Consider the following 15,782-nt stretch of genomic DNA (forward strand, 5'->3'; position numbering starts at 1 on the left):
ATGCTCATTTCCATGGAATCTGCTTCTAGAACAAGAAGCTAGACATTTTCAAAGCTGCTTCCTAAGGCATGTGTAATTTCTAGCACGGACAGGGTATTCTGGTCATTTCTGCACACTCCAAGACAAAATTATAATATATATCATTTGTATTTCGAGGATCACATCCCTATGCGGTACATATGTAATATTAAAAGGTTCTTATGCCCTAATGTCAAAAAACACTGGTTATGGTTGCACTCGTTTAATCATAAGGAATGTCCCATAGGGTGTGAGTCCCATTCAGAAACCTGTGACTGCTTTTCTCTTTTCTTCTTCTTCCCTCCATCTTCTCCATTATGTCTCTAGTGTGTCTGACATCTGAAGTGCTACAAACCCAAGTTAACATGGTAACAGAGTAGGTTTTTCACTGTGATTGGAAAATTATCTCTCTCTCTCTCTTGCTTTCCTTTATCTTTATTTCTGCCTTCTTTTTCTCCCTCCATTCTTTGGCTAGATCTGATTTTCATTCTGGTTCTTGAACAGCTCACCACCTATGTTGATGTTCGCATCAGTTACAATTGACGTCATCAAGCTGACAGTCACTTACAAGAAGTAAAATGAAAAGGGAAGGTTTTTTCATTGCAAACCAATTTCTTTTGTTGCAACAAACTCTCCTTTTTGAGGACCTTGGATCATTTAGCCTACATTGAATTGTGGATATAGTACCAAAAGGTCTTTATCTGGATCTTTATCAAACTTGAGTTACTTGAATCTTTTGGATCTACTTTTGGATTTCGAATATGGTGCCAAAAGGTCTCTATCCAGATTTAGATTTACTTTGGAGCTTGGATCTTTAACTAGATCTGATCTGTTTTGGACATTGGATCTTTAGTCAGATTTGAATTTGTTTTGGATTTTGGATATCAACAACAACAACAACTACTACGCCTTCATCCCAAAACAATTGGGGTCGGCGATATGAACCAAAAAAGAAAATCATTCTGGGTCTTCCACATGAATCCTTCTCCTCCAATCATTTCTATCCAATGCCATGTCCTCGGTGAGGTTCAAAACATTCATATCCTTTCCTATCATCTCCATCCTAGTCTTCTTAGGCCTACCCCGACCTCTTTTAACTAATATATTTTTCCATTTCTCCATCCTTTTAACTGGAGCATCATTAGGCCTTCGCCGAATATGTCCAAACCACCTTAAACGATTCTCTCTCATCTTATTTTCAATGGATGCAATGCCTACCTTCTTACGTATCTCCTCGTTTCGAATCTTATCTTTTATTGTATTTCCACACTTCCATCTAAGCATACGCATCTCAGCTACACTCATTTTTTGAATATGATGTCTCTTGGCAGCCCAACATTCCGTACCATATAGTAAAGTGAGCCTAATTGTCGTCCTATAAAACTTTTCCTTCAACCGCAATGGCATTCTACGATCGCACAACACTCCAGTTGCACTTTTCCATTTCATCCACCCAACCTTTATCCTATGATTTACATCTCCATCAATTTCTCCATACTTTTGAATGGTAGATCCCAAATATTTGAAACAGTCATCCACCGGTATTTCTTGCTCACCAAGATCACTACACTCCCATCACTACTTCGTTGCTTACTAAACCGACATTCCATATATTTTGTCTTGCTCTTACTCAACTTAAAACCTCTTGCTTCCAATGTCTGTCTCCATAATTCTAACTTAGCATTAACCTCAGCTCTAGACTCATCAATCAAAACAATATCATCAGCAAACAACATACACCACGACACATTTTCTTGAATTGATCTCGTAAGTTCATCCATCACTATAACAAATAGGAAAGGGCTTAATGCAGATCCTTGATGTAACCCAACCATTATAGGAAAATTGGTTGTCACCCCTCCACAAGTGCGGACATTGGTTACTACTCCTTCGCACATATCTTTAATTATACTAATGTACTTGAAAGAAACACCTTTCTTCATCATTGTCCACCAGAGAACATCCCTAGGTACTTTATCGCATACCTTCTTCAAATCAATAAAAACCATATCCAAATCTTTGTTCCTCTCTCTATATCTCTCAATAAGTTGTCTAAGAAGATGTATAGCTTCCATAATTGATCTTCCAGGCATAAAACCAAATTGATTCTCCGATATCATGGCAACCTTCCTCAACCTATATTCAATCACCCTCTTCCAAAGTTTCATAGTATGACTTATGAGTTTTATACCACGATAGTTTGTGCGATCTTGTATGTCACCCTTATTCTTGTATAGAGGCACCAAAGTACTCTTCCTCCACTCATTAAGCATCTTATTTGTCCGCCAAATCTTTTTAAAAAGATTTGTCAACCTTTCTAAACCTTTCTCACCCAAGCATTTCCAAGCTTCAATAGGTATACCATCTGGGCCAACTGCCCTTCTTGATTTCATTTTCTTCAAAGCCTCTGCAATTTCTTTCTTTTGAATCTTGCACATGAAGTCACGATTCATCTCATGAAAAGGAATGGAGAAGTCTCCAAGATCCTGAGCATGACTTCCATTAAATAGCTTATCAAAATAATCTTTTCATCTCTCCTTAATCTCCTCATCTTTGACTAAAACCCTTTGCGTTTCATCTTTGATACATCTAACCTTACCCAGATCCCTCGATTTCCTATCTCTCATCTTTGCAAGCCTATAAATATCCTTCTCGCCCTCTTTGATATCCAACTTGTCATAAACCTCCTTATATACCTTATCCCTCGCGTTTCAAACTACTTTTTTAGCTTCTTTCTTTGCTATCATATACTTCTCCAAATTTTCATTATCAGGACTCTTATTTCTATAAGACTCTTTTTTAACATTAATAGCTAATTTGACATCCTCGTTTCACCATGATGCATCCTTACTTAGCGGTGCACCGCCTTTAGACTCACCCAATACCTCCTTAGCCACCTTTCTCATGCCACCTGCTATCTTATTCCACATTGATTCTGAATCCTTCTTGAGACATCAATCAGTTTCCTTAAGTACCTGCTCTACAAACATTTCTTGTTTAGCTCCTTTCAATTCTAGGATCTATCCTATGCCTATCCCTTTTGCGGCATTTTTTAATTCTAAAATCTAAAATTAAGACTATGTTGTGTAGCTACACTTTCTCTCGATATAACCTTACAATCGATGCAACAACCCTTATCTCTCTTTCTAAGTAGGAAAAAATCTATGTGACTCGTATTAACCCCACTTTTAAATGTTACTAGGTGAGACTCCCTCTTCCTAAACAAAGTGTTTGTTAAGATCATATCATAGGACAAACCAAAATCTAAAATCCTTTCTCCACTTTCGTTTCTTTCTCCTATACCATAGCCTCCATGGATACTCTCAAATCCATCCCTACTAATGCCTACATGTCCATTAAGGCACTGCCGATGAAAAGCTTTTCTTCATACGATATCCCTTGTACTACTCCATCTAAATCTTCCCAAAATTGACGCTTAATGGAATCATCTAAACCTACTTGAGGTGCATAAACACTAATAATATTAATAATATCTGTACCTAATATTAATTTAATAAGTAAAATCCTATCACCCTCCCTACGAACCTCAACTATATTATCTATAAACTCACGACTAATAACAATCCTTACTCCATTCTTATTCCTATTTATTCCTGTATACCAAATCTTATATCCCCAAGGTTCTATCACTTTTGCTTTCTCACCTACCCATTTGGTCTCTTGTAGACATAAAATATCCATTTTTCTCCTACACATCACATCTACTAACTCTACCAACTTACCAGTTAAAGACCCTATGTTCCAAGTGGCTAACCTAATTTTATGGTCTTGAACTATCTTCTTTACCCCCACCCGTCCAACAAAGTGACAGAACCCTTGCCTATTTGACACCACACCCGGGCGCTGGTGTGACGCGTCGCTTCTGGGCGACGACCTAGCAACCCTTGCCCATTTATCACTGCCTCCGGGCGTATAGAGTACAACGCGTCGCTCAGTAGGGAACGCCCCAACGAAATTTTCATATTGGTTCATATTCATAGGGTGTGACTAAGTTTTTATACTGGCTGTCACTGGCCTACCGCAACCCTCCTCCTTTATCCGGGCTTGGGACCGACAGTGTATAACTAAACAGTTATACACAGGCGGAGTTAAAATATCTTTATTTGGATATAGTGTCAAAATATCTTTATTTGGATCTGGATCTACTTTGAATCTCTGGTATTTAAATGGGTAAGGATCTGTTTTGAATCTTAGATATTTAACTGGATATGGATCTACTCTTGGATCTCAGATATCGTGACAAAAGGTCTCTGTCTAGATCTATATTTACTTTGAATCACAGATCTTTATTCAGATTTGGAGTGATCTTTTATCTCAAAATTTTAACTAGATTTGGATCTGTTTTGAATCTCATATCTTTAATCCGATCTGGATTTGTTTTGGATTTCAAATATAGTTCCATCTGGATCCGTATCTATCTTGGATCTCAGATATAATTTTGGGATCATTTAATGGATCCAATTGTTTTCAAGTCACTTGTTGTCGTTTAATTCAATAATTAAAGTACTTCTCTATGACAACTTGTACATTCCAATGTTTGTGACCTGTCCCGTGTGATTCTTTATCTACATCTCATTTTTCTGTAATTTTTTTAGATGATTGTACACATTATACATGGGTCTTTTTCTTAAGTACAAATCTAAAGTCTTCTCCATATTCTAGTACTTTAAGGCCTATGTTGAGAATCACTTTTCAGCTAGTATTGGTACATTCAGAAGTGATGGAGGTGTGGAGTATACCTCTAGTGCCTTTAAATAGTACTTGTTATATAATGTATTAAGCATGAAATTTCCTGTCCCAACACACTTCAACAAAAGAACATATTAAAAGGAAGCGTATATTCATTGTAGAGACTGTTGATCCATAGGCCCTCGTTTCTGTGAGCTTCCAACTCTAATACCACTAACGTATGCAAGTTTGCCAGCTCCCAATCCTGACTCATAAAAAGCTCCATCTTTGCCAATCTCCAGAATAGAATTTACATTTTCCTTCTCTTTTTTGAGCTACAAGTAGTCTACAAAGAATTGTTTCACATCATCCTCAACATTTGGATGTTCTTTTAACCCCTTTCCTTGTTCCAGCTCAATGTTATTTCATTCTAGCAACTCCCTTAACATTTTGTTTGCAATAGTTGCATATCAAAATTTCCCTTTTTGAAAGATCATTCGGGTCATCTTCTTTACATTGAGCCCAAGCTGGATCTTTTCTGATAATTTTTTAGGCCACAAACTGCATAAACATATGATTATGAAAACTAACATAAATTAGATAAGGAGAACATATATTAATATATTAATATAATCCTTTACTAAGGTCAAGGGGAGAAAGAGAAAAGGCTGATTACAAAGAAAAGGATATATATATATATATACTCAAAGCCTTCAAATAACCATTTGTCTAAAAGTTACAGGCATTAGATGTTCAAACATTCTGCAGTGGCTATTTGTGAAAGAAAAAAAGGTATTTGGCCACTCAACGCAATGAAAAATTAGACCATCATAAACTTGCTTGATAAGTTGTTTTTTTGAAACTTAAAAGCATTAAACACTTTCATAGATCAAAATTGGTCAACCCTCCAGCCATAAATTTACATGTCCTAGCTTGAGAGAGAGAGAGAGAGATGACATGCACCATGGACTTTTTTTTTACCTTTCTCGTGCACCACATCTAAGACATGGAAAACACATGCAAGCTATGTCACATAGGTGCGGGTGCGGGTGCGGGTGTGGCGATGTGACACTTTAAAAAAACTTGGGTGTGGGGGTGCGGGAGGGTATATATATATAATTTTTAACAGTTAGCAGTAACACTAATGAAATAAAAAACAAGTATCATAATATCATCAATTCATCATGCATGCAATAAATCAAATTTGCAATCTACAATTCTATTCTTCATCTATGTCACATGGGTGCGGGTGCGGCACTTTCAAAAAACTTGGGTGCATGGGTGTGGCAATATATATATATATATATATATATATATATATATATATATATATATATATATATATATATATATAAAGTCCAAAAGTTGGACATAAATGACCCTGGGTGCAGTCAACGCACCCAGGGTCAGCTTTCTCATCTCTCTGAGGGCTTAAGCTGTCTCAACCCACAATTTAAACAAAAAAAAAACGGACCCGGACCAGAACCGAGTCCAGGGAAGGGTTTTCCCTTTAAAATAACTTTTTAATGCCTGTGCAGCCGCGGGCCTTCGTTCCCCCCCTCCTCTGCTGATAAGGGCAACCCCTTTGGGGTTTCCTGATTTGCGTCCTCCCGTGCCCTTTAAATCACGCAAGGGTGCGGGCGCCCCTGCGCTCCTCCTCCTCTCCCTCTTGATTGTGCACTCTCTCTCGCTCCCGGCGTGCGACCGAACCCCGATGCTGACTCTCTCTCAGGTACGCATCTCCTTCTTCTCCCTTTCTCTTCTTCTTTTCTTCTTCGTCTCCTTCTTATGTTTGCCGAAGGGACAGCAGGAGGCCGACGACTCTCTACCGTGCCCTCCCCCTTTCTCTTTGCGTTCGCCGGAAGGTCGACAGCCCCCTGTCGCATCCTTCCCCCCCCCCCCCCCCCCCTCTCTCTCTGCGTTCGGCGGAAGAAAAGTCAGGACTCAGAAGCATTTTTTTGTCCAAAAATTGGACATAAATGACCCTGGGTGCGTTGACCGCACCCAGGGTCTCGTTGACCGCACCGAGTGTTGCACCCGCACGCGCATTCAAGTCGCGTCGCATCGACGCGGGTGCGGCACCCAATTTGTCGAGTCCCCATGACATAGTTTTTCATCATAAAAACTAACACCACAATTAAATCAACCTAAATATATTATGTAAACAATCAAACAAGTAAAGCAGAAAAGACTTAAATTATACATTATACTAATAAAAGAAGCAAACAATGCACAATCAAACAAGTAAAGTTGGCCTTAGTCAGGCCCCGCTCGATTCGGCCCAACTCGAGACAACAACAACATAAGCTACTGCTGTTCGAGCACAAGGGGAGATGGCTCGGCAATCAGGTCGAGCCGGCCCAGGGTGTTGGACTGAATTGCATTGAGCTCGGCCTTAGCCGGGCCCAGCTCGATTCGGCCCGACTGCTCGAGCACAACAAGGGTGGCTTGACAGTCAGGCCGAGTTGTGCCCTGTCCCAAACCAGGACAGGACCGAGCTGGTTCGCTCCACCAACAAGAGCAAGGGAAAGGGGAGAGGGGCGGAGCAGGGCTCGGGTTCGAGAAGACCGGAACCCGCGGCCAGCCGAAAGAGCAGGGCTCGAGGCCCTACCCGCCAATAGTGGCGTGGCTGAGAGGCGGTGAACCCGGCCACCACCGTCGCAGGTGGCCGAGTCGTGCCCTTCCTACTTTCGGCAGAGGCAGAGAGGAAGAAAAGAGGGTGATGGGGAGTGAGAGAGATTGAAGGAGGTTGGGGAAAGAGAGATAAATAGAGGGGAGAGAGAGCAGTACGCAGAGAGAGAGGCAGGGTGGGGGTTTAGCCGAGAAGAGTGAGAGAGACGGGAGGAGAGAGAGATTGATGGATACATACCTATAGTCGCTGCGCCGAAGATGGGTTGGGTTGGAGACAGCTCAGAGGAGAAGGGGAGGCGTCGGGGTCAGGCGGGCTTTTTTGCCCTAATCTCCTGCCCAGCCCCATTTTATCTGGTTTTTTTAAAGTTCAGATTTGGACTGTTATGACCCTATGTGTGTTGACCACACCCAATGTAGATTTGACTGCACTCGCACCCACACCTGCGTCGCGTTGATGCGGGTGCGGCACCCTGTTGGCCGAATCCCTGTGACGTAGCATGCAAGATACTTTAACTGTATCTTTAACTAGTGGACCACTATGTTGCGGGCGAGAAAAAGATGGAGAGCTTCGAAGTTATGAACTGCTGTATCATCCTCTCTCTGTTCTAGGCCTTTCCCAGCACAAGCAGATCATTCAAAGAGGAGCTACCAGGCCATGCATCTTGTTTCTGTTTTTCTTTTCCCTTTTGGGTTTCATTTGCAGTCTATGACTTATATTAGGGTGATGAATCCATGTAGGCTGTGAAGACCACATGGACCTGTGTGGTGGTTGAACCGTCGAGCCCACAGAGAGACTCATGAGCATGCAAATGATCATTTTCTCTTCTACACATATGGATCAATTCTGGTGACAGTTAGTTTAAACATAGTCACAAATATTTACACAGCTATACAAAAATGGGCTGAACCTATTCAAGTATATGTTTGAGGATAATATCATTCAACTTACAAAATGTCAATGAGGCCCGTTTTTGGAGGACCATCAATATGAAATTGAAGAAAGGGTTTTTTGCAAAATAGTCCAAACCTTATTGGCACAATAAAAGATAAGATTCGAAACGAGGAGATACGTAAGAAGGTAGGCGTTGCATCCATTGAAAATAAGATGAGAGAGAATTCGTTTACGGTGGTTTGGACATATTCGGCGAAGGCCTAATGATGCTCCAGTTAGAAGGATGGAGAAATGGGAAAATATATTAGTTAAAAGAGGTCGGGGTAGGCCTAAGAAGACTTGGATGAAGATGATAGGAAAGGATATGAATGCTTTGAACCTCACCGAGGACATGGCATTGGATAGAAATGATTGGAGGAGAAGGATTCATGTGGAAGACCCAGAATGATTTTCTTTTTTTGGTTCATATCGCCGACCCCAATTGTTTTGGGATGAAGGCATAGTTGTTGTTGTAGTCCAAACCTTATTGGCGATTTGCAAAATAGTCCCTGCACTATCAGATTTTGCAAAATAGTCCCTGCCATGATGATCTCTTCAGCAGATCTGATTTGACCATCTTAGTATATCTTCTCATTTTTGTTTTCAGGATTATCCTTGAAACTGAAGCAAGTGTGATTGCCAGCAAAGTGGCTAGAGATGGTCTTGATGGATCGGCACCCTTCTCTGAACAGGTACTATATCTTCTTGCTGCTCGATATGTTATATATTAATTTATTTGTGTGCTTAAGATCTTCTTTGACTTGCTGTTCTGCAGACAATATCCCAAGCCTTTGCCACAGCAAGGGAGCACTTGGCGAGATCACTTCTTAAGTGATCCATCAGCATTGTGGGCTAATATGGCTTCCCACTGTGCGATGGATTTTAACTGCAGGAAACATTTTAGAGATAGTTGTGCAAGATGTCCAGCTTTTGGGTATGCAAGAATATATTTATTACTTTCCTATTGAGATTTAAGTCCTTATGTGGTGTTAGAAAATGCATTATTATGGTGGGATTTTGTAAGTCTCCCCTCATTTTCTTGTGTTACCCCTGGCTGTGAAATGTTGTATGACAGGACACAAAATTCATGGTTTCAGAAACGACTTGATTTAAATCAGAGAAAAAAAAAGGTTTGTCTCATGGAAAGTGGTCATGGGCCCCACTAAGCGATGCAAACATGGGGGCCACTTTCCACTACCCAAAATCAAGATGGCGGATCAGGTGCAATCACACTGCACACTTTAGCGTGCCACTGCACCTGATCCACCCTCCATCTTCTGTTGGGCCCACAGACGAGAGAGACTGTACCCCAGAGATGGAGGGCGGTCAGGTGCAGCGGCACACTCAAAAGTCTGCAATGTGATTTCACTTGATCTGCCCTCCAAAATCGACGCCCGACCCTATTTTCTGTGGAGGGAGGGGGGAATCAGACTTGCTTTCTGCAAAAGGGGTCTCCATGAAAGTCTTCCCGGAGTCAAACTCTCCTTGAAACTTGATGTGTATAAACTTGACGCTCTGGGCAGCTTGCAGCAGGGGAAATGATCTCGACTGTGAAGTACTCTTTAAATAAGGAGGTTGTGCTAATTTTGCTGATGCTAATGCAAGTACTGGGAATTGGAGAGAGTTCACAACCACAATGACCTCAGGTAAACGAGTGTAGGTGATTGTTGATTTTTCGGCCAACCAATGGTTACATTGGTGACTTTGTTGAATGAATTTGATACATGGGCATAGCGCACAGTGTTTTGGGCACATTGACCTAGTGCATACTGCATAATATCATTGTTGGGTAGACTAGCCTAACGTGGACAGGGCCTTTCCTTAGGTCAAGTCCAACTTGGCAAGGTTTATCGTGTGCAGGTCTGTATTCGGATGAGAGTAAAATAATCTGGATGGTTTGAATATTGGGAAAATTGTAACTTTATTAGTAACATCAGAAAATGTTTAAAAGTATTACCATTAGGAGGAAAAAAAATTTATAGAATGTCTTAATTGTGCGAAGACCTATCATAATATGGAAAATATTTGCTACTAATGAAGGTAAGGAACTAATGAGCTAAAAATCATCGGGGCAAGTTGTATCAACTCAATTTAACCACAGAGATGTGTTCAGCATGGTTTGTTTGCTAAGGATCAAGACTTAGATTTTCTGATGTTAAAATGGTATCTTTTGAGTTAAGAAATTTTGGCACATTGTGGGCCGTTGATTTTTGGACCCTTTTAAAAACCTAATTACTTGTTGTAATCACATGATTCAAAACAAGTTTTCTACTAAACAAACCATGTAGATCACATCTGTAACATTTGATGTACAAAAACTTAGAAATTTTTGAAGAAAAAAGTGATTTCTGCTCATTAGTTTCTTACCTTCATTGATTGCCAATATTTACCCATTATAATACCAATAAAAAGGCTAACACCATATGCAAAGAGGGAAACTGTTGAGGACTTTGGAGGGAGGGGAGGCTGTGAGAAGTGAAGCAAGATTTAAGGTGACTGAGGTCAATGATTGGGTATATGGGACTCCCTTTAGGCATGTGGGAGAAACTATCTTGGTGTTTTCACCGTAGCTTTTTTATCTCAAAGTTCAAATCAGGGTACTTAAAATGACAAATTGGGATCCATAAACTAAGGTTTTTTGATGTCTCGTGCTTTCAACCGACACTTGATAAAGCTTAAATCAAGTGACATGTAAAGTTAAGCTAGATCTTAGTTAAATCTTTAGGGTTTCTAAACTTTGCTAGTTTCTGAGAACTTTTGAAACAAGAATTCAGAATGGTTCATAACTTCATACACGCAGGACACAGTACAATGATCCTATCTTAACTGTTTAAGGGAAACTTTGAGGCATAAAGGTGGGAATATATATATATATATATATATATATATATATATATATATATATATTGTTGTGACCATGGCCAGGGATCACTTATGGCATTTAGAGGATCTCACAGAGTGGCATCATCCTTTCATCTGCTTGGCTTGAGTACTATGTTGCAGATTGGAGTGCCTAATATTAACAGCCTAATCCAACTGGGGATGCCCTATGGTCTGGCTAGCAAGTAAACGAAAGGAGGTTAAGAAAAGGTTCAAAGCGTGGAACAACCCATCTAACAGTGAGTCAGTCTTGTCCCTAAGTTGTGGCAGGAGACCTTCCACAGCGCATTGCCGCCATCAAGGAAACTATTTCCTTATTGCAGTCAGTGTGGATGCCGATGATCATGAAGCTATTGAGCAGGGTATCGACTTAACAGATTAGCTTCATTCGATCTTTGAAATGGAGGACGCTTTATGGAGACAGAAGTCACGTTGTTGATGGATTGAAAAGGGGGGGCGACAAAAATACAGCTTACTTCCATGCTATGGTCAACCGAAACTCCATGAGAAAACATACTGCCTATCTTACCAAAGAGGATGGAAGGCAATTGTGCACAAGACTGGAGGTTATTTGGCTTACAAGTTCGTGTATGAAACAGGTCACTTAGTCTCGGGAAGAAGTGACTCTCTTGAGGTCCAAGCCTAGTTGTATCCTAGAGATTTAGTCGCACCAATTCACAATTCAGGTATTCAAAAATCTCAAAGTGGGGCAATTGAAGTCATAAAGATAACAATCTTAAGAATGTGCATCTAGGTTTGAAATCTCGATTTTTTCAAAAATCTGGTGTTTGGTTACTGCGTTCCAACAATTTTAGAACTTGAATCATGACCCCTAGTTCGACATCCAAGCGACGTGAGCTTGAGAAGCTTGATCTTTTTAATGGGTTAAACTTCAAGCAGTGCCAATCAAAAGTATTTCTTACTGTCCGAGTTGTACATCGACTATCTCCTCAAGAAGTCTTGTCCTACAGTTGTTGCTGGAGAGGTTGACAAGGCCTTTATGCGTGTACGGATCCATGGTTTGCTTCCTCAACCTAAGGCACAACTTCAAATCTTCAATTAGTGCACTCCCCAACTAAAGGGGGCATTTCACCAATATCTTTAGGATCTTCTTGTTCATTGTCTTGTCTTACACTCTTGAGTAACAGTTTCTTTGGATGGAGCTGGAACATCATCTTTGACTCGATTCCTCATCAATTGGGACTAAACTTCATAGAGAGTACAAACTTGGCGAATGAAGGAAGATAAAAAAAGATATTTAGTGGATTTTATTTGGTCCAAGTGGAATTTTTAATGAATTATTATTTCTTTCAAAAAAAAATTCAATGGGAAATATGAACTGCTAAGCCCAATTCTAAGAATTCAAAATCAATATTCATTGATTAAACCAAAATGTTTTTTTAGACCAAATAAATGTAAAATGTTATGGATCTGATCAGTTCGATCCATGAACTTATAACTGTTTCGAGTATTAAAATCTAGCAAAAGTTGCGACTTGAGCTATTAAGCTTATTTGAAATTGCCAAAATCAGAAGGATTCTTGGCAGGGATGCAAATGGGCTGGAGTTCAAACCTGCTTCTAAACTGGATCCGACCCGTATTATTAGATCTGGATAAAACATATTTAATACAGGTTGGATTCAGAACAATTGTGCTAAGGTCTAGGTGGGTACCGATCAGAATCAGGTAAGTAAATATGTTTGAAACCAGGTTGGGGCTGGGTATAACCCGACCCCATTTACATATAGCACAAGAAATTCAATATATTTGACCCATTTTCAGTGGATCCAGTACCATAGGGACTCAGATAATGTTCAGATATGGAATTCTACCGTGATATTCAAGCCAGGTTCAGATATGAAACGGGATCCATTGTTTGAAATTCGGATCCAGTGTCGGTCAAGCTTGATCCGATCCATAGGTTTGCATTCCTAGTCGTTGGATCTAATCTAACCAAGTTGATCCGATATTAGAGAAGAGCACAAATAGTTTTGAAACTTGATAAAATTGTGTATTTTCTGTAAAAGTAAATTTCTGAAATTATGTGGGTCCCGGTTTGAGAATCCATTTTCATGACCCGACAAAACCTACCATTAGCAAAATTCATTAGTCATCACCGAAGACATTTTGCAACGTCAGAATTTTCAGATCCAATGGCCTACATAGGTATGCATCTGCATGCCTGTCTGCACAGGTGGAGTCCACACCAATGCATGATCGTACGTGTACAAGGATAAATAAATAAATAAATAAATATACTTGGAGAAACCACCCTAAGCCCAGAGACCTAGCCTTGCTGGCTCAGCCTTCTGTACCTACGGTCTCTGTCTATGTCGGCGTAAAACTTTGAGGGCTTACCCCTTGACCCCAGGGAGTCGCTTCGGCTTACGCAAGGGGTGATGCCCATGGGATTTGAACCTAGACTGCCCGTCAAACGGTCTAGGCCTCATCCCACTAGGCCAAACCCCTTGGGTCTGTGTACAAGGATAAATATTGGATACAGTCATCTGCAAGTGAAATCTAGTACTTGTAAGTTGTTTTGGCTCAATCTGACGGCTTAGAAATGTTCAGCATAGTCGATCAATTCACTAGGGATCTGCCCTTGGATCAACTTTTTGATGAAAAATACATTTTTCTAAATTTATGAATTTAGTGTGTTTATGACCGTTGATTATTAAATTGCCAAAAAAAATGCTTACATTAGAATCGGGATTTAGATGCCGAAATGCTTAAAACTATTATTCTTTAAGTGAAAGAAATGGACTGGTTAGTTTAGGCCTGGTGTAGTTCTTGACCTAGTTTGGATCCCACTTAAAAGTTCAGATGTGATTAGAATATAGGCAAGAATATTAATATTCAGCCCTATATTACTGGGATCAAATCCAGATGGTGCATGGAGGCTGCTGTTGCTTTCTCATGGTTGGGACACTTAAGGCTGGGTGATCGTGTCCTCAACCCCGAGTTTTACTTCGCAGGGAGGCGGGCCTATTAAGTGACTTGTTCTCGGTGAGGGTTTTCCTTCCTTAAAAAAAAGCCCTGTTTTCGTTTGGAAAAAATCAGACTTTGATACGTGTTATCCAGATCCAATAATATGAGTTAGATGTGGTATAACCTGGTTCAAAAGTCCTACTAAGAGGAAGTGTTGAGCTGCCCCTTTTTATTTTAGATAATGAAGGAATTCAATTCTATGGAATTGATTTTCTTCATTAGGCCGCTAGGCAGGCAATCTATGTTCAAATCCCATGCGCGTCAACCTTTGCGCAAGTCGAAGCGTTGTAACTTCCTAGGAGCAAGGGGTAAGCCCACAAAGTTTTACACTGCCAAGACAACGATCATAAGTGCGATAGGCAGAGCCAGCGATCTTGTGAGTGGATTCTTCATGCAAATATCAAAAAAAAAAAGTGGAACAATATTCTAATTCCTATATACACTAAGACTAAAAATAAAAAGGTTTTGGATTCCAATTTCCCCAATTCTGTGAATCCACACACCCTAAAATAACAACCATGAAATATCTTACTGCCACATAAACCTCTTTAGTGAGCCCTTTCTAACTCTTTTACTAAAAGGATGAGGGTCAATAGCAGCGGCTCTTTAATGACGAGAAAAAAATTCATTGTTATTGATCAAACAATAACAATAATATTTTTTTCTTTGCTATTAGCTTCATCCATAACGGTGAGCCATGAATCTTACTGCTATTACTCTATGATGGTCATAAATCTGGCCGCTATTAGTTTCATCAATAACGTCAAAGAGGATATCCCTTGAAATGCCTTGCTTCTGCCTGCAAAGATGAGGGTCAATAGCGGCGAATATTTGTCCATGCTATAACTTCATAATAACCTAGCCAAGACCATCGCAGTCGCCAGCCTTGATAAAGCAATAACGACGATATTATTTATTGACCGACTATTCCATAGCTGACAAAAGTAGCCAACAGATGCATCTGTATTTTATTTGAAAAATGAATCGCTTGAGTTACCGACGTTAGGGGTCGAGTCCCTTCCGACACCTAGACTCTTTCTCACCTCCTCTCTCCTCTCACTCTAAATCGAGGTCCCCTATTGCCATCACCAACCCTGTTTCTTCGACCTCCTCTCTCTATCAGCTGAACTCTTGCCCCTCATCGTCGTCAGCCCTCTCTCTCAAGCCACCTTCATCGTCGACTTCCTCTCCCTCAGTTGAGCCCTTGCCCCCATTGTTGCCTGCCCTTTCTCTCCAGCCACCTCCATCACTGACCCTTGTTCTCTTTCTGGCCATCTCCATCGCCTGCCCCCTCTCTCTGTGGCCACCTCCATCGTTGCCTGTTGAAATATGGATCGTATCCAATTTGATGTGACCCAGCATGACATGGGTACATCATGGGATAACATGACTCATGGGAGTTACAAGACAGTTATTGCAACTGTCCATGCAGGGTAACCACTAATAGTGATAACCACCCACTACAACCTCTCACTACATGCTTTTCTTAGAAGTCTATAAAGAGGCATGGTTGCTTGATGAGTACAACCAAGGGTGTCCTCTTTCTCTCATTCGTGTTCAGGGTCCTGCTCACCATCAACTTAATGGCCTGGGCTCATCGTGTGTGTCGATAGGCTGAGAAGAACGCCGTGCACCTGCACCAACG

The 15,782-nt window shown here is 40.5% G+C and overlaps 1 protein-coding gene across 1 annotated transcript in view; it reads left to right on the top strand.

Annotated features, from left to right (window-relative positions):
- LOC149840633 (coatomer subunit zeta-2-like) overlaps positions 1–9,302 on the top strand; it is a 36,493-nt gene extending 27,191 nt beyond the window's left edge. Inside the window, exons 6-7 of the mRNA XM_090003234.1 lie at positions 8,877–8,961; positions 9,045–9,302. Coding sequence (XP_089859360.1) covers positions 8,877–8,961; positions 9,045–9,104 — 145 coding nt within the window. The 3' untranslated portion in view covers positions 9,105–9,302. The remainder of the gene's footprint in view (positions 1–8,876; positions 8,962–9,044) is intronic.
- The last annotated feature ends 6,480 nt before the right edge of the window (positions 9,303–15,782 follow it).

This window comes from Nuphar pumila, chromosome 4 (genome assembly GCF_984573655.1).
Source record: "Nuphar pumila chromosome 4, dmNupPumi1.hap1.1, whole genome shotgun sequence".
Lineage (NCBI taxonomy): Eukaryota > Viridiplantae > Streptophyta > Magnoliopsida > Nymphaeales > Nymphaeaceae > Nuphar > Nuphar pumila.